Source organism: Cherax quadricarinatus, chromosome 4 (genome assembly GCF_038502225.1).
Source record: "Cherax quadricarinatus isolate ZL_2023a chromosome 4, ASM3850222v1, whole genome shotgun sequence".
NCBI lineage: Eukaryota > Metazoa > Arthropoda > Malacostraca > Decapoda > Parastacidae > Cherax > Cherax quadricarinatus.
This window is the reverse complement of record NC_091295.1, coordinates 37,057,015-37,078,966: the sequence shown is the minus strand read 5'-3', so window position 1 is coordinate 37,078,966 and position 21,952 is coordinate 37,057,015. Positions and strand designations below refer to the sequence as shown.

The window sequence follows — 21,952 nt, the reverse complement described above, 5'->3', positions numbered from 1 at the left end:
CATTAGACATACAGCAGTATGAACTGAGTTTATTAATTATGTGAAAAGCAATGTGGAATTCTTAACCAGCTTGTTTGTGTTAGTTATTTTTAATGTTTTCAAAGTATGCTGCATCTTTCCTAATTTACCTTTAAATGTCTGTCTGTTTTAATCACATATAAGCTTATGTTATATTGTTTGTTGGTAAGAACATTTTCATCACTTGATATTTGCTCAGTATGCAGAGTAGAATAACCAACTCATTTTCATTTTCTCCCCTCAGCTACTTTATGGGTGTGTGTTGTGCTAGCCCCACATAGTGGAATGTTAGTGAAGCAGCAGTGGCAGAGAACTCTAGAGCAGTGGGCACATACTGATGTCTGTCCTCTCGAGGATCCTGACCACAGACACCAAGATACCAATGACAGAGTTAGTATATGTCACATTGAGTCTTTATTCTGCTGTATTATGTAGTACTGTATTTAGCCATAAGGTAAATGTATGGTATATACTGTACTGTTGCTAGATACATTCGATTTCCAGGAGGATAAATACAAAAGCTTCTACCAACTTATTGAATTTATTATTACATTTGGTAAATTTTATATACAGTATTTAATATGATTTGTGAATTTCTACTTCCTACACTGCAGAGTCATCAGAACAAAGGCATGTTAGTGAAGGGATAGACCTCTTCAGAAGTACTGTTATTTGTTTAATATGTGCTGAAATTAATGGAAAAATTCTCAAGCACAAAGATACCATTACCTATAAGGCACTGAATTCAAGTTAACCAAAATATGAATGAGCTGGATGAGACATCTACTTGCTGAATCATTTTAAAAAAATAAAAATTTAAGTGCTGCAAGAATCAAATTCTGTGCTCTATTATAAACCTGATCACCATCAATTTCATTATACTCCTAGGAATATATCTACAATACCTAAATATTGTAGAATTTATGATTTAGTTAGATGATTAGAAAAAGTTTTAAAAAGTTAAGACATGATTGTTATTGCAAATATCATAATTTTTTTATAGAATCATTCAGCAGCTTACTACTTGAGCTCTGATGAGGAATCTAGTGATGAGGATAATGAGCTTAGAAGAAGAGATGCTAACAGGGATGGCAATAATCGAGATCACTACCATCGTCACCATCATAACCATCCACATCATCATAACCAAAGGGAAATTCGAGATAGAGATAGAAGATCTTCTCACAGGTAAAAATGTAAACTTTGGTTGTTGTTATGAAACTAAAGTTCAGTAGAGAAAACCTTTGTACTTTTCATTTTAAAATAAGCTTGTCAAGTTTTACATGGTACAACATTGTTTTTATAGAAAAAAGAACTTTGTATTGGATAAATAATATACTGTAACATCATTGTATCTCTGAATATGTTCAAATAGAACTTATAAAATGTATTCACTTAGACTCCTATACTTCATAGGAGGTAAGACAGTATCCATTAATTTTTTATATTTTTATGTACCCTGTGCAGGGTTGTATGACCCTTATGGGTTTAGCACTTAGGTATGATTATTATTATAATAATAATTATGTACCCTGTAAATGTAAACCAATATTCTGTCAATTTAAGACCATTGAAAATGATACATTGAAAGTATAGGAATTAATTTTTGCCTCATAAGAAGAATTAGTGGTAGGAGTGGAGTTGTCTTATGCAGTAGCAAAAGCAAATTTGCATTTGAAGAAGCCACAAAGTGCAGTTTCCCTTTGTGTAAATTCACTGTTATGGTATCTCATTTCTATTGGTGTGTTTCTGTGCATGCAGTACACAGTTACTGTGTGTAATCAGTGCAATTCATAAAATATGTTAAAGATTTTTATTATGCAGAATTATTATTGTTATAATCAAGGTAAGCATTAAGCCCAAAAGGGTCATACAGTCAGTGCTGTATGCAGATTTAAGCATGGATAGCCTCATTCACATGAGCCTGGAATGCATCTACAACATACTAATGTGAAAAGCTCTTAATCATTTTTATCTTTTTAGACGACACAAGAGACGGAGGATTTCTGCACCTCCAAGAACAATATTTCATCGAGCAATAGATGCATGTAATATGTCTTGGGATGACCAACACTTGCAAACAATTCTTGCTGGTGAAACTCCGGTGCTAAGGACTTCACAACATTCATCTTCATATTACAATGAGCAAGGGCAACCTCTTTGGCATGGTAAGATTTCTTCACCACACTTCTTTCTTCTATCTTAAAAGAGGTGTTGGTTAAGGAATAAAGATGAAAACATAAGATCCATACACCTTAAACTAACAACCACCCTTCCTTGACATCACAACTGTGGAAAACTTTTACAAAAATTATTTCTCTCTCAAATCCTATTACAGTGGAACCTCGACTTAGGAGTGTCCCAATATACGAATTTTTTGAGATACGAGCCGTCGATTTTCAACATCCAAGTTATGAGCCAGCTTCCCCCGTTTCTCCCTCAACCCACAACTTACACACCTCACTTGTTTATCTAAGATTTCATGCTTTAATTCCATGGAAATTATCCTCTTTTTTCTTCTCAGCACTGTCCATTACACTAACTTTCTTAGGACCCATGGTTAGAAAAAAGAAATTTGGTAAAATAACTGCACAAAATGCAAGCAAACACGAGAGAAATGCTTCCATAGTGAGGTAAACAGTGGCTGCTCCAACTAGTGGTGTTCAAGAGCCCCTCACTAGCGTCAAGAAACCTTGACGCTGGTGAGGGCTCTTGATCTAAGAATTGGATCTGTGCTCCAGTCCCCTAAATTAATAATAATAACAATTATACATAGTACATAATAATAATAATACTAATAATAAGAGGAGCTTCAGTTCCCTAAATTAATAATAATAATAATAATACATAACAATAATAATAATAATACATAACAATATTAATATTAATAATAATACATAATAGTATGTAATAATAATAAAGCATTATACCTTGGAATGCTGCCACAAGGTGTCTCACATTTTTTTACAGTAATTTGGCCAAATTTCTTTTTTCTAGCCATGGGTCCTAACAAAATAAGTGCAAAGGACAGTGCTGAGAAGAAAAAAGAGGATGATGTCTATTGAATTAAAGCATGAAATCATAGATAAACATGAACAAGGTGTACAAGTTGTGGACTTAGCCAGGCAATACCAGCATAGTGATAAAACAAAACAAATTGTATCAGTTAAGTTCAGCAATAAATTGTAGCATTAAGAGTGTAGCAAGCAAGTTAAGTGATTAAGTGATAGAAAAAGGACGAAACGAAACTAACTTTTCCAATGTTGTAAAGTAAAAGGACACAAGTGCAACTAATGTAACATTTTTATTGTGGCAACATTTCGCTCTCCAGGAGCTTTGTCAAGCTGGAAAGCGAAACGTTGCCACAATAAAAATGTCACATTAGTTCAGTCAATCAATCAATCAAGTTTATTCTCTATAAGGATTACAATGCAAGTTTTACAGATTTTGGATATTGTGTGGTTTACATGTTATAAAATACTAATTACAGAAGGGGCCACTAGGACACCTAGCATGGCTAGGCATTTCAGGCAGACTTAGATTAATTCTTAACTCTAAATTATTACAAATTATGGAACAAGTTGGTATTATGGCTATGTGACTAAATCATAGTTTGTGAGTTTAGCAATGTGAATGCTTTTGTTTTGGCACAATACATAGTTTCTATTGCACTTGTGTCCTTTTACGTTACATCTTCTTCTTTCAACACAACGGCCGTATCCCACTGAGGCGGGGTGGCCCAAAAGGAAAAACGAAAGTTTCTCCTTTTTCATTTAGTAATATATACAGGAGAAGAGGTTACTAGCCCCTTGCTCCCGGCATTTTAGTCGCCTCTTACAACACGCATGGCTTACGGAGGAAGAATTCTGTTCCACTTCCCCATGTCGGTAATTCTACCAACATTATTACAATCCTCCAGTGTTGTTGGAGGGTTATAGGATCAATGACATCATATGCTGCACTGCCTCTCCCACCCTCAACTTTTGTCACCATCTCTGTTCCAAGTGTGTAAGTACTTTACATATAATAAACAGTTTATTTCTTTACATTCTCTAGTATTATGTTTTTATACAATATTTCTTATTTAGTACATTCAGTGTTTTCCTTAGAAAACTAGTGATCTACTGCAGTTAGCCTCACAAACACTCCATTTTCTGTTATAATAAGAGCATGGGAAGATACTATAGTCAGAGGGAGAGGAAATGGTGGACATTGCCTCTGCCACCATCACATGCCATATTATGGCCTATTTTATACATTTTAGACAACATATCATGTTTCTGTGTTAATTATATTGTTTATTATGTAATATTAGATGAATTGTGATAGATAAATAAGCCATAGAATTGATATTAGTGTCATAATCAAGTATTTTGTCCTGCCTTCAGAGAGCAGGAATTCCACTGGAATGGATTAATGGCATTTCAATTAATTTAAATGAGGAAAATTTATTTCATATATGAGCAAATTGAGTTACGAGCTAGATCACGGAACGGATTAAAGTTGTAAGTCATGGTTCCCCTGTATTTTAATTTCAGTCCCAGCTTTTGCTTATCAACATCTAGTTTTTTCTCTATGAAAGCAAGTTTTTCTTCTAATAATATGTGGGGAGAAAGTACATATTACACCCCCATAAAAATGTTAGGTACTCTACTTAAAAACAACAAGGGATTGCCATTATTTGAAATATATGTAATTTAATCAAAATCACAGTTTCCAAAACAGAAAAAATCTACATTTCTTCACCCCATAAAATACAAGTATACCATGTACATACTCCAAATGGCTTTACAAAAATGCATATGATAAAAAAAATAATAGCTACCTTGCTACGATTTAAAATGCACCAAGCAGGGCACAGTGTCCACTTATTTAAATAGCCAGTAAGAGTAAATTTGTCATACAAATCCTTGTGCTTACTTCCACCTGTATTTACATTGTAAGAACTGATTGCATAGGAATAAATTTTTTGCCTCATAGAAAGACTTTATGATAAGAGTAGGGTTGTCTTTGCACACAAAGAAGTTACATAAAGTGAGGAGAAATCTGTATTATGAGTAGTTAAGCAAAGGTCTTTTGTGTGTGATTTCACTTATCAATTATTGTTTTATGGTTGTAAAATTGTATTGGAATTTAAATATTAATGTCATAAATCATGTTTATCATTGATAATTTAAAACCACCCACTTGAAAAATATTCTGTTTTTTATTACAGAACCAGTGCCAGTAGCATGTTCTCGTGTTGATGCTCTGAGATCACATGGCTATACCTCTGAAGCATTAAGACTTGCAGTAGCTGTGGTACGAACATTAAAGCAAGCACAGAGAGAAGCATATCTTTGGTGGGGAAGTAAGAGGGATGAAATGCTTCCGAGGTGTTCTGCCTCAAGAGCATGTAGATCCCTTGGCCCAGGAGCATTAGAAAGTTGGGTGGGACATCCTTTAGACCCCATAACCTGTCTTTTTGATACTCTAGCTGAAGCCTCCCTTTTACCTGAAGATTTACCACGATTCCAGTACCACAGTGGTAAGTATATTATTCAAGTGCACAGTACAGAATTACCTGGAAAGAAAACATTTATCCCATTTTTCCCTGATACGTGTTTGGACAGGAAAATTTTTAAGAATTCAACAAGTTAATGCAAAGAAAATTTTTCTGGCCAATCAGATGCTCAACAAGAAAGCCCAGCATCATGCTAGGCTGTTGAATGTGCAGAAGAGTTTGCAAGCTCATTGACCAGAACACTAATACAATATAAAGATACATCTGACTTCCATAATATCACTGAGTTTACAAGGCATAAATTATATTATAATCAGTGGGAAGTGCTAAACCCCTAGGAGTCATACTACACATGGGGAATGAGAGGCAATCAGGTTTGATCTTAGGGAAGTACAAGTCCACTTTCCTTGATGAAGAGCACTTACCTTGATGGGACAAGGCATTAATACAAGCACAGCACACAGTTTTGCTCTGTATATCTTGAGTATATTATTCCTATGAATCATTACTGTTTACATTATTTATATTATGGTTTTCTTTCATCAGATTGGCTAGGTGTAGCTAATGAAGATGTCACAAACCTGGCACCACTTAGGTATCGTCATGTTCCCATCCCAGGCTCCAGCGATCCCTGGGAATCCTATCTTACCTTAGCCTTGGAGGCTGCACTAATTGGTCTTGGTCAGCAACGTGCTATGCCTCCTGGACTCTATGCTCAAGAAAAAGCCTGCAAACAAGAAGAAAAAATGATACTAAAACTTCAAGAACTTAATCTTGATTCTCCCCTCCTAGCAGTACTACGTCGTCAAGCTAGATTGCTTTTAGAGGGTGGCCCATTTTCTGGGCTTGGTGAGGGCATCCACCCTGAGAGTGTACCAATGCATACATTCACAAAGTTCCTATTCACTGCTCTTTTGCCTCATGATCCTGACCTAGCATATCAACTGGCTTTAAGAGCAATAAGGTATGTTGTATAATGTATATTGAATTTAAGAAACATTTATTAATATTGTTGCAATTTTGTTTCATACCAGTTGTATAGAGATGGTTTGTTGATAACTGTATGACATTGTTACATAGTACTGTACTAATGGTTACAAAGAAAATTGATAAGGTGTTATTTTTCCATGAAAATCCAAGCAAACTACTTTCAGTATTTTGTGGATAAACATTTTGCTCATGAATAATCCCAGTAAGTAGTGTTTATTTTTTGCACCGATAATCGCCATGAATGAACTTTTGAAAATTGCATTTAGAACATATTAAAATGTGCTTCTACTCTGTTTTTTTTTATGCTCCTGTAATAAGTAATAAAAATTTTTACTCTACAATTGCTTAAATATTATTTACTCTACTTTTCAGATTACCAATCCTAGAAGATCATGATGATGTAGATGATCCAGTCAATGGTAATGTGTCTTCACTGGTGCTGTCCCGATACCCTCGCTGGTTCACTTTGGGTCACATTGAAACTCAACAGTGTACCCTTGCCTGTACAATGATAAATGCAGCAAAGAGTAAGTGGCAATCATATATTAAAATTTTGTAAAATCTGCCTTTGGATTTTGTAGGCAAACCATCAGTAATGCTGAACAATAACCCTTGTTGAATACTTAAAATGAGAATGTACATAATACATGATAACATTTTAGGTATAATTATTTGAAACATTCCTGACGTTAAATTACTGTCGGATTATTTCAGATGATGTTATGCGGCTACGATCAGTTTTGGATGCTGCCTTAAGGAACATTCACAGCTCCTCTCATCTCTTCAAATTGGCACAGGATGCTTTTAGACTTGGGTTACCTGGAGAAGGTCAAAGAAACTCACTTCTTCTTAATGCTGCCTTGGAACTTGGGCTTCAGGTAAGAGCTCTTTTAATTTGAAATAATTTGAGAGTTTTAAGAGTATTGTGAATTTAATTTTAAGAATTGTAAAAGTATTGTGCTGCAGGAACATTGTAGCTGATAAAAAAAAAAAGTAATACAAATTTTGAAATAAGAATTACAGTATTAAATTGTAACTCTAGCTTTTACTTTACTGAACCAAATATAGCATCATGCCTCACATGTCAGAAATGGTCACTAAGTAGCCTGGAGTTTACCTGGAGAGAGTTCCGGGGGTCAACACCCCCGCGGCCCGGTCTGTGACCAGGCCTCCTAGAATTTCAAATGTTTTAAAGTTATTTCGTATTTTTGTTTACTCTGATAATTATACGTATAGTGGACCCCCGCATACCGCTCGCTTTTTTTGCAAAAATTTTGCCTCGCATACCGCCCAAAAACCCGCTCACCGCTCTTCGTCTGAGACACGTCCAATGTGCGGCCTGAGCCACGCTCACATGTTCCGCCGGTGGCATTGTTTACCAGCCAGCCTCCGCGGTAACATCCAAGCATACAATCGGAACATTTCGTATTATTACAGTGTTTTTGGTGATTTTTTCTGGAAAATAAGTGACCATGGGCCCCAAGAAAGCTTCTAGTGCCAACCCTACAGCAATAAGGGTGAGAATTACTATAGAGATGAAGAAAAAGATCATTGATAAGTATGAAAGTGGAGTGCGTGTCTCCGAGCTGGCCAGGTTGTATAATAAACCCCAATCAACCATCGCTACTATTGGTGGTACAGCTGCTGCTGCTGCTGTACCACCGTCAGCTGCTGCTGCACTGTCAGCTGCTGCTGCACTGTCAGCTGCTGCTGCACTGTCAGCTGCTGCTGCTGTTGTACCACCGTCAGCTGCTGCTGCTGCTGTAGTACCGTCTGCTGCTGCTGTAGCATCGTCTGCTGCTGCTGTAGCATCGTCTGCTGCTGCTGTAGCATCGTCTGCTGCTGCTGTAGCATCGTCTGCTGCTGCTGTAGCATCGTCTGCTGCTGCTGTAGCATCGTCTGCTGCTGTTGTACCACCGTCAGCTGCTGCTGCTGCTGTAGCACCGTTGTTGGTGTGGCTTATTGAGAATACCAAGAAACAATTAACCCCAGAGGATTTGCCACCCAGGATAACCCAAAAACGTCAGTGTCATCGAAGACTGTCTAACTTATTTCCATTGGGGTCCTTAATCTTGTCTCCCAGGATGCAACCCACACCAGTCGACTAACACCCAGGTGAACAGGGAAAAATGCCTGGAACTAGTGCTCATATTGGTGAATTTAAAGCCAGCAAAGGTTGGTTTGAGAGATTTAAGAATCGTAGTGGCATACACAGTGTGATAAGGCCTGTTCTGGAAGAAAATGCCCAACAGGACCTACAGTACTCAGGAGGAAAAGGCACTCCCAGGACACAGTGTCTCATCAGTCATTGCTGCATCTTCAATAAAGGTAAGTGTCATTTATTCTTCATTTAGTATAGTAGTACATGCACAATATATATTGTGCATGTACTACTCTACTATTGTGCATGTATCCTTCTCTTTGTGTGTAGGAAAATGTATATTTCATGTGGTAAAATTTTTTTTTTCATACTTTTGGGTGTCTTGCACGGATTAATTTGATTTCCATTATTTCTTATGGGGAAAATTCATTCGCATACCGAACATTTCGCATAACAATCAGCCCTCTTGCACGGATTAAAGTCACTATGTGGGGGTCCACTGTACTTATGTGTACCTGTACCTAAGTAAACTTACACATGTAGGTACACATTAAAATCAGTAAGAGTGTCTTATGTCTCGGATGCCATACAAATATTTTAAGGTAAATAATGAGTAACTGTATATGCATTTTATCGCTCTGGAACGCTTTAACCCTTTGACTGTCAAAAGGCCCAATCCTGAAGTGTCTCCTGGTGTCGCAAAATATTTGAAAAAAAAAAATTATTTTTTCTTATGAAAATGTTAAGATTATTTTTCTGATTGTTTTAGTCCAAAAAAATTTTTTCCATCAGTACTTACCGAGATATAGAGGCATGAAGTTTGCAGAAAATGATCGGCATATGGCAACAGCAGCGACTGCCACTCACTTGGTAAACTTTGGTTTACTTTTATTCGACGGTTTCTTGTTTTTTTCACTATTTTACTTTTTCACATAACTTTTGTGGCCTGTGAGACCAAAGTATGGTGCAATATTCATATATACACTTGTTGAATGTAACACAATTATAGCAAAAACAGAAGTATCAACATAATGTTCCTAAAACTTGTTTACACAAACAAACAATATAAAAAATTGTTTATTACGATTGTTCTATAATACATATACATATGTACAATCACTGGACACTTTTCTAGAACTGCTGCAGCTTGTGGAATTCTTTGAAACATGGGTATAAGCACAATGGTGTTTTACACTCCTCACACATAAAACAAGTGTCTCTGCATTTTTGTGGGCGTTTTGTGGTATGTCCACAGACAAAACACCTCTTCTGAGCATTTTTCTTGAGAGCAGTAGCAGGCAGTGGTATGGGGTAGTGATCACCAGGCCTCAGACGAGAGGACATGTGTTGATAATTTCGTGGGCGCTGGTCTATTGCAAGTGTTGTTCCTTGGTACTTGAATATTATTTGTCTGATGACTGACAAACAAAATTCACCGTATTTGGGTTTGGTGTTGGTCTTCAACTTATACATATCAGCATTCAGCATGGAAATGTCAAGAAGATGGAAAAAGAGTTTTATGTACCACTTATTACTCTTGTGAACACAGTCAGCAAACCCAATCTGCATGTCACATTTGTCCACTAAGTGCATATTGAGGTTGTAATCCATCACAGCTGCAGTGTCTACCATTTCGTGTCAGTTAACTGATGTCAGCAGTGTGACATCACGTTTGCCATGCCACCGAAATGCCATGATGTCATTGGCAGCAAACACCTGCACCTCACCTCTACGACTGCCAGCGTCGAACCTAGGCATATGCTTACGATTTCCACGCACTGTGCCACACACATCTGTCATGTTCACTCGCAAGAAATCACTGAGTAAAGGGCTTGTGTACCAGTTGTCAGTATATAAAATATGCCCCTTACCAAGATATGGTTCTATCATTGTTCTAACCACATCACCAGAGATACCCAGTAACTTCCTGGTATCTTGCAATGTTTTACTGTCAGTGTACACAGTTATATCCAAAACCAGACCAGTTTTGCAATCACACAGAACAAATAACTTTATACCAAAGCGTTTCCTCTTGCTTGGTATATACTGCTTGAATGAGAGTTTTCCTTTGAACAAAATCAAAGACTTATCAATAAGCTTCCTGAAAGGATAAAAATACATACAGCACTTTTGTTTCAGGTACATAAACACATTACTTATCTTACATAACCTGTCGCTTCTGTCAGGTCTTCTGTTGTCTGAAAAGTGTAACATACGTAACAGTAACAAATCTATTCACTGGTATAATGTCACTGAAAGCTGGGGTTGAAATCAGGCGGTCTGTCGACCATTATGTGTTGACACTGTGCTTATACACATGTGGCATAAGCATTATTGTGGCAAAGAACAGGTACATATCTGCCACAGTTGTGTCCTTCCACTGGTGTAGCCGTGATCTTGGTGAAAGAATTGTGTTTGCCATGGTGTACTCAAAGTCTGTATTGCTTTCCCTGGCAACAATGTCCATCAGGGGTTCATCAAAGAACAACTGAAAGTATTCCAGTTCAGTAGCATTGTTCCCAAGTGTACATGATGGCCGTATTCCACTTTGTGTTTCATCAAAGTCATGGAGACTGGGAACAAACTCGTCACCTTGCTGCCAATCCCAGATGCGGTTAGCTGGTGGGTTCTGGATATTGAAACGTGGTTGTGGTTGTGGGAGTGTGGGGTTGGGTGAGGCTGGTTGTAGTTGTGCAGAGTCAGCAGCGTCGGTAGTAGCGTGGCCCGCTGGTGGTGCCACACAACTCATGCCACCATCACTTTCACCACCACCGCCTGCTGCCTCACTCGCATCATTCATACTCATCGCAACAATATCATCATCTTCACTATCAGGTCGTGGTGTAGGGCCATGGGATGTGCTCCAAGATTTACTCCTTCCTCTTGAAACAGCATATGGCACACTACCAGACCGCAAGCGACGTCGTATATACTGCAGCTTCACTGGGGAATATTCACCCTCACTGTCGCAACTAGAACTGCTTTCAGTAACTTTGAAATCACTATCACTATCACTTACACTGCTCGTATACGGGCAAATAGTTTCCTCTTTCCTGGTACAGGTGAACATGAACGAGCCGGCCCAGCACCAGAGGTGGAAGGTTGTGGGTCATCTGGGTTTTCATCACTAATTACGTTATCCTGGGCACTGTTTTCGGTCACACCCGCTTGAAAACCAGGGAATTCACTTTCACTGACACTTTCATCGCTGTTAGAGCTATCACTTGGGAACAAAAGACCTCCAATCCGCCGAGGAGTGAGGAGCTTCTTACTCCGAGGCATGGTGAAAATGGACTACCAAGATGGCGTTCCCACAATGCACCGCTGAGTCCCAGATTTTTTCACAGGGTGCACACCCACCACACAGACCCATTCTCTCTCATGTAGGCCTACCAGCCCTCTCCCGCTTGATTTGAAGCCACTAGAATTTATGTGTGTAGATACGTCAAACACGGTATCTCGTATGACGTATATATACGACCGAAACAGTCAAAGGGTTAAATGTCTTAGAATATTACGTGTGGGTGGGGTGGCCTGGCCTGGCTACCATACCTACCACACCTGACTTCTTACAATAAATACTACTCATCTTGCTCTACATTAAGACTACAAATATTTTAAGGTAAGTAATGAGTGTACTGTATGTGTATTTTACTTTTTTATTGTTTTTTTAATGTCTAGTTCTATTGCTAACTTAATATATGTTAGTGTAAACTTGTTTTCTAACATTTATAAGTGGAAAAAAGGGCATTCCACTTTATGGCAGTAGCCTGGAACCTAACCTGCCGTATAAGTGGGGTACTACTGTATAGCAGTATAACATAAGTAAATGTTGTGAATAACTACAACATTATTATCTAGCATCAATAGTTAACCCTTTCACTGTCGAGGGGTCCTAAATTAAATGCTGCTTCTGTTGCATTTTAAGAAAAAGTTTCCTCTGAAAATAAAGTTAATTTTCCAAAGGTAATAATACAAACAAAATGAAAATTTGGTCAGTATTTGCACAGATATGAAGGCATGAAGCCTTCATATCTGTGTCACTATTTTTTTGGCACTTTTATTTTCCACATTAAAATAGATGGACTAAAAGTGTAACCAATATACCCATTTATACACAATTTTCCATACAAATGAATACACATACTTCCATTTGCTTCATTTTCTGCTGTTCTAACATATGTACACATATATGACAGGCACTGGTAGTGTTACTAGAGCTGTTGAGATGTATGGAACTCCTTGAAGCATGACTATACACAATGGTATTTTACAATCCTCACATAAATCGTGCATCTCTGCACTTGTTGTGTGAGCTCACACATAACATCTCTTCCAAGTCCATTTCCTCTTGTCAGAATCAGGAAGTGGAGTTAGGTGATTACCATGTCTCAAACAAGAGGGAATTTGTTCATCAGGATGGCAGCATGTGTGTTGTTTTGATGTTGTGACCTGGTATTTCTATTTTGTTTGTCTGATAACAAAGAGAAGTCAACATATGTCAGTCTGTTCCCAAGCTTGACCTAGTACATATTGTAGGCATTTAGCATAGTAGTATTTACAAGATGGAAAAAAGTTTCTATACCACCTTTTGCATACAATCAACAAACCCAATCTGCATGTCACATTTGTCCACAAAATGCATATCATTCAAGTAATCTATGACAACAGCTGGTTTCTCAATGAGTTCATTCATTTCTCTGCTCACCTTTCCTTTTTGTTTCATTTCATTCTGGTGGAAGAATATCAACAATGTCACATGACATATGTCATGCCATGTCATGAAACACCTGCACTTTACCACCACCAGTGCCTACACTGAATTTGGGTACATGTTTTGGTGTTTCTTACACTATACCACACGTCTGTCATGTTCATCCGCAAAAAAATCACAGAGTAAAAGGATTGTGTACTAGTTATCATTGTATAATATATGCTTCTTACCAAGGTATGGTTCCATCATTTTCCTCCTAATATCATCTGAGAGTCCTAATAACTTCCAAAGTTTTCTTTTCTGTGTACATTACCAGATGGAATACCAAGCCACTTTCACAGCCACACAAAATGAAGTTTGATACCCAAGCATTTTCTTTTGCTTAGTATATATTGCTTGACTGTTAAGTCTGCTTTTGACCACTTGTGTGTAGCAAACCTCAACAATTATTTCCAGCAGTGTAAAATGCTATATACAGTGGAACCTCGGTACTTGAACTTAATTCGTTCCAGAAGACTGAGTTCCGATCTGTTTGAGTATCGAACGAATTTTTCCCAACCAATTTTCTTTTTGGTTGGCTGTTATCGCTGATCTTCATGAGCCCCATGGTGACTTATTTATACAAGTACAGTGGAACCTCTACTTGCGAGCGTGTCCACATGCGAGTTTTTCTAAATACAAGCAGTCGATGGGTCGATTTTTTGCTTCCATACACGAGCAAAATTTCCATAGAGCAGACCTTACGGCAGGTTCCTTGACACTGGTGAGGGGCTCTTGCTCTCGGGAATTGTATCTCATTTGTTTGTTGGACTATCTTATTGAAACTTGGGCAATGTATGATGGAAAGATGCTTCTTAATGTACACCAAAAATGAAAGAAATCTAAGCATAAATAATAGAGTTCACTTCTCAGCAATTAGCCACCCCTTAGGAGTATTTTTGTATGGGTTTTATGGTTGTATTCTCGTTTTTTGATAGAATGGAAGTTATATTACAGAAATAGATATGATTTTGATTGCTCTCCCGACGAAAAGTACCTTGAAATTCAGGTCAACGTAGGAGAAATGGTCCATTGCTTGGCTATGTTTCAGAGTAAACAAATGTAACAGAAATAATAGTATTTCTTACCTTAAATTGTGGGTGCTGGTGTTTGTGGATGATTGTGGCCTTACTGGGCTGAGGTGGATGGTAGAGGTTCTGGTACTGAAGTTGATGGGTGTACTGGAGTGTCTAACTTTTAAGTCATTCAATCAAGTGATTCAGTAAGTCAGTCAAGTGATTCAGTAAGTCAGTCAAGTCATTCAGTAAGTCAGTCATCCAGTCAGTAAGTCAGTCAGTGAAACTCGTGCTAAATGACGGTGTACTGTACATTTTATTCATTGTAGAGTATATATCAGGTTTCTATGTTATTTATATTGTTTATTATGTCATACTAGATGTAGTGAGATAGATAAATAAGCCGTAGCGTTGATATTAGCGAAATTATTGAAGTACAGAATTCCACTGGAATGGATTAATTGCATTTCAGTTAATTTAAATGAAGAAAATTGACTCTGCAAACGAGCAAATCCAGTTGTGAGCAAGGTCTTGGAACGGATTAAACTTGTAAGTAAAGGTTCCACTGTTTAAAAAAAAACACCAAAAAAATCCAAAGAAACGTGAAATAGTTTACAGCAAAGTTCTGGAAGGTCGTGCTTGTTTGGTAGAGTGCCAAGCAAATGGTTGACTACCGAGCGATTTTTATTACCAAACAAAGCTTTTGAATACTGAATTGTTCAAGTAGGGAGCTGTTTGACTACTGAGATTCCACTGTATTTTGTCATTCAAGGGTTGCCTTTATGCTGGCAAAGGGCTCTTGAGCCAGGAACTGCAATCACCCTCCCCTGATATCAAATTTAATTACCTCCCTACAGGTTTAGCTCATCACCATGAATATAATATTATTTTGGTATTTTGAGAAGGAAATGTGTTGGGAGCCTAGCTATGAAGCACTAACCATTAGCTCTAGTCACATGATGATTGTCTTTACCTGTCTCTGAATAATTTGCACGAATATGGATGCTTCAGTCTTAATACTACAAAAATTTTCAAGCAGTAATGTTAAAACTTTGATGAATAAACCCTTTACATAATGAAACCTTTATTGTAAAGAATATTTTTCCTTAGACAAGCTTTATAAGTTACTTGTTTTAGGCAACTAATGTCGGCATTCTTTTCTGGAAATTCTTATGAAGCGTTTCTGGCTTATGGTTTTCTTCAGAGGTGTATTGACTGTACACAGCTAAAATAAATATTAATATACAATGTACGATTATTTTTATAGGTAATGCGGATGACCCTTACTTCACTCAACTGGCGGCGTCGAGAAATGGTTCGGTGGTTGGTTACGTGTGCAACTGAAGTAGGAGTATCAGCTTTAATTTCCATCATGCAGAATTGGTTCACACTCTTCACTCCTACTGAAGCAACTGGAGCGGTAGCTTCAACTATAATGAGCCATACGACTGTCATGCGGTTGCAGCTAGATCGTTCTAAGCAAGATGAGCTTGCTGCTTGTGCCAGATCCCTAGCTTTACAGTGTGCTACTAAAGTACGTATTTTAATATAGCTTTGATGTTTCTCTAAATTCTTAGCTATGAATGTTAAATATAAAAATTAACAAAATGTTACTGAATTTGTTGTTAAACACTAAGAGCTTCATATGTGAAATATTACCTGAATAATTTAATAGTTTTGGATCCTTAATTCTCAAAAGATAGTGTACTATCTCTTTCCAGTGTCATGTGGTAGGCATTAGAATGCTACTTAGTGCAGTGCATGTTTGAAAAGGTCAGACAGCCAACTGAGTATATTGTTTTGATTTTTTTGTAATTCCCCAGAAAAACTGTGAAAGATAATTTGGTTGACTTTTAGACTTTATTAAATAAATTCATGGTGTACCAGATTCTCATAAAATATACTACTTGCACATTTGTTGTTTAAGCATTACTGAAGAGAGATGATGTGCTTCAATTTGAGGCGATTCAGTCCCAAATTACCAGGCAAACATTGAAAGATTTCCTTTAAATAACAAAAAGGCACAATACTGTGACTGGAACAATACACATATAATCCGCGTATAGGAGAGAGGAGCATACGACGACGTTTCTGTCCAACTTGAACCATTTACAAAGTCACAAAGGGGCCCTTTGTGGGCCCCTAGCTACCTTGCAGTGCTTCTTAGTCTTTGACTCCACTACTACTACTACCTCTACCACTACTTCTCATCTTCCTCTACTACCTCTCTTGTCCCGTCCCTGTCTGCTGGCCTATATATACTCCCTCCTCCTCTCATGTCTGTTAGTGTGAATGTGTAAATGGTCCAAGTTGGACCAAAACATTGTTGTAAGCTCCTCTCTCCTATGTGCAAGTTGTTTGTGTATGATTTCCTTTAAAGTTTGTATTCATATGTGTATATTTATTCTTGAATATTTCTGTTCACGCTTTGTATAGTTTTTTCAGAATTTAGACTTGGCTGTTGCATACTTTTGGCATAACTGAATTTTAGTTGTATGTTCTTTCTTTGGATGATAATCTGCCTCATTCTCAAACACCATATTCCACATTATCCTTTAAACATTGCTGTATTCCTACCATTATTATTGATTGCTTTACAATAGTTCTGAGACACCCATCCTTACAGTTTAATATTTTTTCAGTGTGCAAGTGGCTTTCACCTTTGTAAAGGCTAGAACATTTAAGATTAATTATAATTTTTTTTTTAATACACTGTCCATCTACCACAAAGGCAAGGTGACCCAAAAACAAAACGCTTTCACCATCATTCGCACTATCAGTCTTGCCAGAGGCATGCAGATATAACAGTTTAGATGTTGCTCTAAACACCAAATATCCCAAACCCCTCCCTTAGAGTGTATGCACTGTACTTCCTTCTTCCAGTGTTTATCAGTATATTTATCTTAAACATTTAATTATGTAAAGATGATCTGTAACTAGAGTATGTATATAGAAACATTTGTGCATGCACAAATGTTTCTGAAAATGCTGGAAAAAGTATGATATAAATGTTTGGATGACTTAAGAAGTTGTATAATTCTAGAGTGTAGGGAGGAAAGGGTAAGGGTCATCCTTGGAAGGGGGGGGGTAAAGGAGGTTTTGAATGTTATGGGCTTAGACATCCAACAGGCTTGTGTGAGTGTATTTGATAGGAGTTGAGGCAAGTTGTTTTTATGACTTGATGTGCTGGAGGTAGGAAGTACAATGCTTGCCTCTAGAGAGAGGTGGGGATGTAGCAGTTTGGAGTGTCACCTGAACTGTAATGTCACTGCACTTCTGGCAAGATAGTGATAAAATGAATAACAGCGAAACTTTTCTTTATCAGATCACCCAACCTCAGTGAGAGACGGCTAGAGTATTCAAAATAAAAAATATAAAAAGTCAAGTTTTGTATTTTTTGTGTATAATGCATTTTTCTTTTTCATTACAGACAATTGCCATTTTTTTATATGTAATTCTTATGAATTTTTAACTTTTCAGGACCCACCTAATTGCGCACTGAATGCGTTGACTTTGTGTGAAAGTGATCCGGTATCATTTGAAACGGCTTACCAAGTAGTGGTGGATGCTGCTGCCCACACCATGTCATCCTCTCAGCTCTTCACTATTGCACGGTACATGGAACACCGAGGATACCCACACCGTGCTTATACTCTGGCAATGTTAGCCATGCGCAGTGTTCATTTAGCATATAACCAAGATCCACACCCAGCAATTAATGATATCCACTGGGCTGTAGCATTAGCACATTCACTTGGTCGTGCAGAACTGTCCCAGTTACTTCCAGTGCTTATCAAAAATGTTCAGTGTGCAACTGTGTTATCTGATGTTTTGCGACGTTGCTCCTTATCTGCACCAGGTATGGCATGTCCAGACTCAAAACGTCGGCCAATTAAGCCTCTAGCTTTCGATAAGGCACCTTTACGAGGCCTCCTTGAAGCCACAATCTTGGCTTACATTAATACTACAAATTCTCGCTTGACTCACATCTCTCCGAGACATTACCAAGATTTTATTGACTTTTTAACTAAAGCCCACGAGACATTCATGCTTGCCCATGATGGACACATTCAATTTGCACAATTAATTGAAAATATGAAAGTGGCATACAAGGGCAAGAAAAAGTTAATGTGTTTAGTACGGGAACGATTTGGCTGATGTCTAGTGAATCAATATCAGCGACATTGCAGAAAGTGCTTCAGTAAAATATTAAGTTCTTCCCATTAACCTGAAAGCTCAAAAAATGTCATTATTATAAGTTATGCATTTTTTAAGGCCAGATGTCCAACAATGAATAAATATTTAAACAAGTGCTACAATAATCATAATCTGCTTGGTGGATTAGATTATAATCGATAGTGACTTTATATTATGACTTCGGAGTAGTCCATTGTTTCAAGATGGGCACAGTGTAGTGGTATTTTAAGTTTGTATTTCCTTATTGTTAATTCTCATGGCACAGTACATTGACTTTTGTGAATAATTGCAAAAACCTTTGTATATTTATCCCTTTTAATAAGTAATAACTGGTAAAATAACATGTACAAGCTCGTAAATTCTTGTTAAGCCACTAATGTTGATTTAAAGGCATGTGCAACTTGAATTACGTGTGCTAAGAACATAATATTATCCTCATTTTATTTTTAATACTGTGTACATTATTTATTCAATTGCTTTTGCAAGTACTGTGTATTTATACCAAAGATTAGTGAGAAACAAATGGGTTAGCACTTTGCATCTAATCCAAAGCTGCAAGCAAACCCAGTAGACAGTGTGATACTATGCTAAGTGGAATCCCACCTCTTACGCCCATATCACGCGGAGTTGGCGCAGTCAGGGACTCCAGTACAAATTACGGCAAAGTTCACGTGCTCTAGAATATTTAGGCTCAGTAGATATTCTTATCCTTATCAGACAGTGATATGCCTCAAAACTTTAGAGCAGTCAATCATAAATGATAAGAAAATTCTAGAGCCTATGCATTCAGCATATGTGGATGCAGCCTATATTGTCAGGCTTCTCTCAGTCTCTACCCTGCAATAGAATATGGGTTGAGGATACAGGTACTGATGCAGATATCTTGGGATTATAGATATCTGATCAAAAGATTGAAACTTGATGCAATATATCAAAAGAACTGATAACTAAATAAGCATTGCAAACTTTAATTTGGATATTATACAATATTTTTTATTTTGTTGGGTATATATTGTAGAGCCAGGAGAATTTGAGACTATTAAAAGAAAGGACAGTGAACATGTTAATGTGAAAAAGTTAAAAAAAAAAAAAAACTCCGCATGCTAATACAGTATTTAAAATTGTGATGTGACTGAAAACTGTGATCCTTAGGTATGATTTTAGTAAAGCTCAAAATCCTTTGTCATGAGCAGTGGATTATCCATACCTAAAAATCACATTGCCTGACCTATAATATAAACATCAATGTATTGCAGGAGTGATCAATGAAAACGTAGTCGGAAATACTGTGTGCTACTGTAGTGCTGCCTCTCTCAACAAAGTTAATTTCCGACGATAATGCACTTTAGTGATCTACCTCCGTATTCTTATGTAGCAAACACAGCCGTGGCCTATGTAGATGGTTGTTTTTGTTTGCTGTCTTGCCATATCTTCAAAAGGTCCAGTGTGTTATGTATATGATCTCATGTCTAAGGACAAAAAAAAAGTCTCTTTCTAGGCTGTAGATTTTCAAGTGTGTTTGTATATGTATGTATGCATATATGTGTGTGTATTATATATATATATATATATATATATATATATATATATATATATATATATATATATATATATATATATATATATATATATATATATATATATATATATGTATATATATATATGTATATATATATATATATATATATATATATATATATATATATATATATATATATATATATATATATATATATATATATATATATATATATATATATATATATGTGTGTGTATATGCATGGACGTGTGTGTGTGTGTAGTGTGTAAGGTGCCACAGTGCCCTATGGCATGGTTGTTTTTAGATCTTGGTTAGCATTTTTGATATTCAGGCGATTCCAAAATCTTTTCTGCTTCCTTGAGTACTTAAATCTACTCCTTATTTATGTAATGTCAACAATGTCAGGAGTATTATTTGTACTCTGCGGTAATGTAGAAATGGTTAAAGGTTTCACTCTTTTAGGCTATGTTGATTTGTTTAGTCAAATAAATACTATAAACTTTTTTTGACACATTGGCAAGCTAATAGTTTTAGTGTTATATTTAATACAACTAGTGTTCATGCTTGTTTTTCCTTTTTGAAAAGGAATTTCTTTTGTTGCTTAGTGTTACTACTGGTATTAAGTTATTTATGTACAAAATACATTGTGCTGGTCGGTACCAATGCCTCTCCCAAAACTTCCAGAATGGCTACGTATTGCACATGTACACCACTAGACTGTAAGTCCTATGTGTAATTTAACAGTGTCCCTGTAAATAATAATTTAATGCCCAACTCCGCAAGAGCTTCATGAGCCCAAACTTAATGTGTATTATCTGTGTATAGGTCTATGTGTACTTCCAACTAGCATACGGGAGCCATGGGTATTTTTTCCATTAGTGTAAATGGATTTTTTTTTGTCAGAGTGCAAGTTTTTACCTCTTCTCAGTTACATGTTTCATGTGTGGGCAAGACAGATAATGGATTATATATATATATTATATATACACACACGCACACACACAGTGGAATGCCGGATTTCACACCTAATCCGTTCCAGAAGGTCGATCTACATCCGAAACATACGAAAACCTAAGTAATATTTCCCATGAGAAATAATGTAAATAAATTAATCAGTTCCAGACATCCAAAAATATTAAAAAAAAATACATTTTTTAAAGAACAACTATAGTTTTACATACAGAAAATAATGAAACAAATATAAAGCACTAATGAAATGGATAAATGGACATTTAAATCACTATTACATATCTTTATTGAAGACTCTTGTTGGCATATGGAAGAAGGCGAGGAGGGTAGAGAGAGAGAGAGGAGAGTTTGCCTTTTCGCAACTGATCGACTCCACAACACTATCTCCCGCTAACTGTTTTTCATTGATCCACACCAACAACAACTTCTCCACATCTTCGACTGTTTGTGATCTCTGTTTCTTTAGCATATTTACCCCTTTTGCAACTTTAGTTCCCTTGATTTCTAATTTCTTTGCCAGGATGGACCAGACTGTTGATTTCAACTTCCCATACATCCTGGAAGCTCGGCTAAACATACGCCACTTTCGCATTTTTCTACACTCTCATTCTTGAATTCTATTTTGTTTCTCACCTTCTTTACCAAAGGGCTCGCATTAGGAACTTTCTTTGGGCCCATGGTGGCTTATTTCACAGTCACAATCAATAAACAAGCAAAATAGAGAAATGTTTCAGATGAATGCTCACTCAACCAGTGACAGAACCAGACTGAGACACGTACGCATGAGAGTGGCGGCATCCCGGGTGGGCGGGCGGATGCATCTGATACATACGATTTCCAGATGGAGGTACGAAATCCGGATCAA

The 21,952-nt window shown here is 37.0% G+C and overlaps 1 protein-coding gene and 1 long non-coding RNA gene across 3 annotated transcripts in view; one reads left to right on the top strand and one right to left on the bottom strand.

Moving 5' to 3' along the window:
- Nucleotides 1-20,120, top strand: part of LOC128684558 (zinc finger SWIM domain-containing dorado) — a 627,263-nt gene extending 607,143 nt beyond the window's left edge. Inside the window, exons 7-15 of the mRNA XM_070095740.1 lie at nt 263-408; nt 1,022-1,206; nt 2,002-2,186; nt 5,234-5,545; nt 6,068-6,485; nt 6,884-7,038; nt 7,226-7,389; nt 15,649-15,915; nt 17,862-20,120. Of these exons, the coding sequence (XP_069951841.1) occupies nt 263-408; nt 1,022-1,206; nt 2,002-2,186; nt 5,234-5,545; nt 6,068-6,485; nt 6,884-7,038; nt 7,226-7,389; nt 15,649-15,915; nt 17,862-18,539 (2,510 nt within the window). The 3' untranslated portion in view covers nt 18,540-20,120. The remainder of the gene's footprint in view (nt 1-262; nt 409-1,021; nt 1,207-2,001; nt 2,187-5,233; nt 5,546-6,067; nt 6,486-6,883; nt 7,039-7,225; nt 7,390-15,648; nt 15,916-17,861) is intronic.
- LOC128684559 (uncharacterized) overlaps nt 541-21,952 on the bottom strand; it is a 49,991-nt gene continuing 28,579 nt past the window's right edge. Inside the window, exons 3-4 of one of the 2 annotated variants that reach the window (XR_008406389.2) lie at nt 6,889-7,012; nt 541-6,248 (exon numbers count right to left, since the gene is read on the bottom strand). This is a non-coding gene — a long non-coding RNA (uncharacterized lncRNA). Of the gene's footprint in view, nt 6,249-6,876; nt 7,013-21,952 lie in introns of both variants that reach the window. The other variant, XR_008406388.2, reaches the window with a different exon arrangement.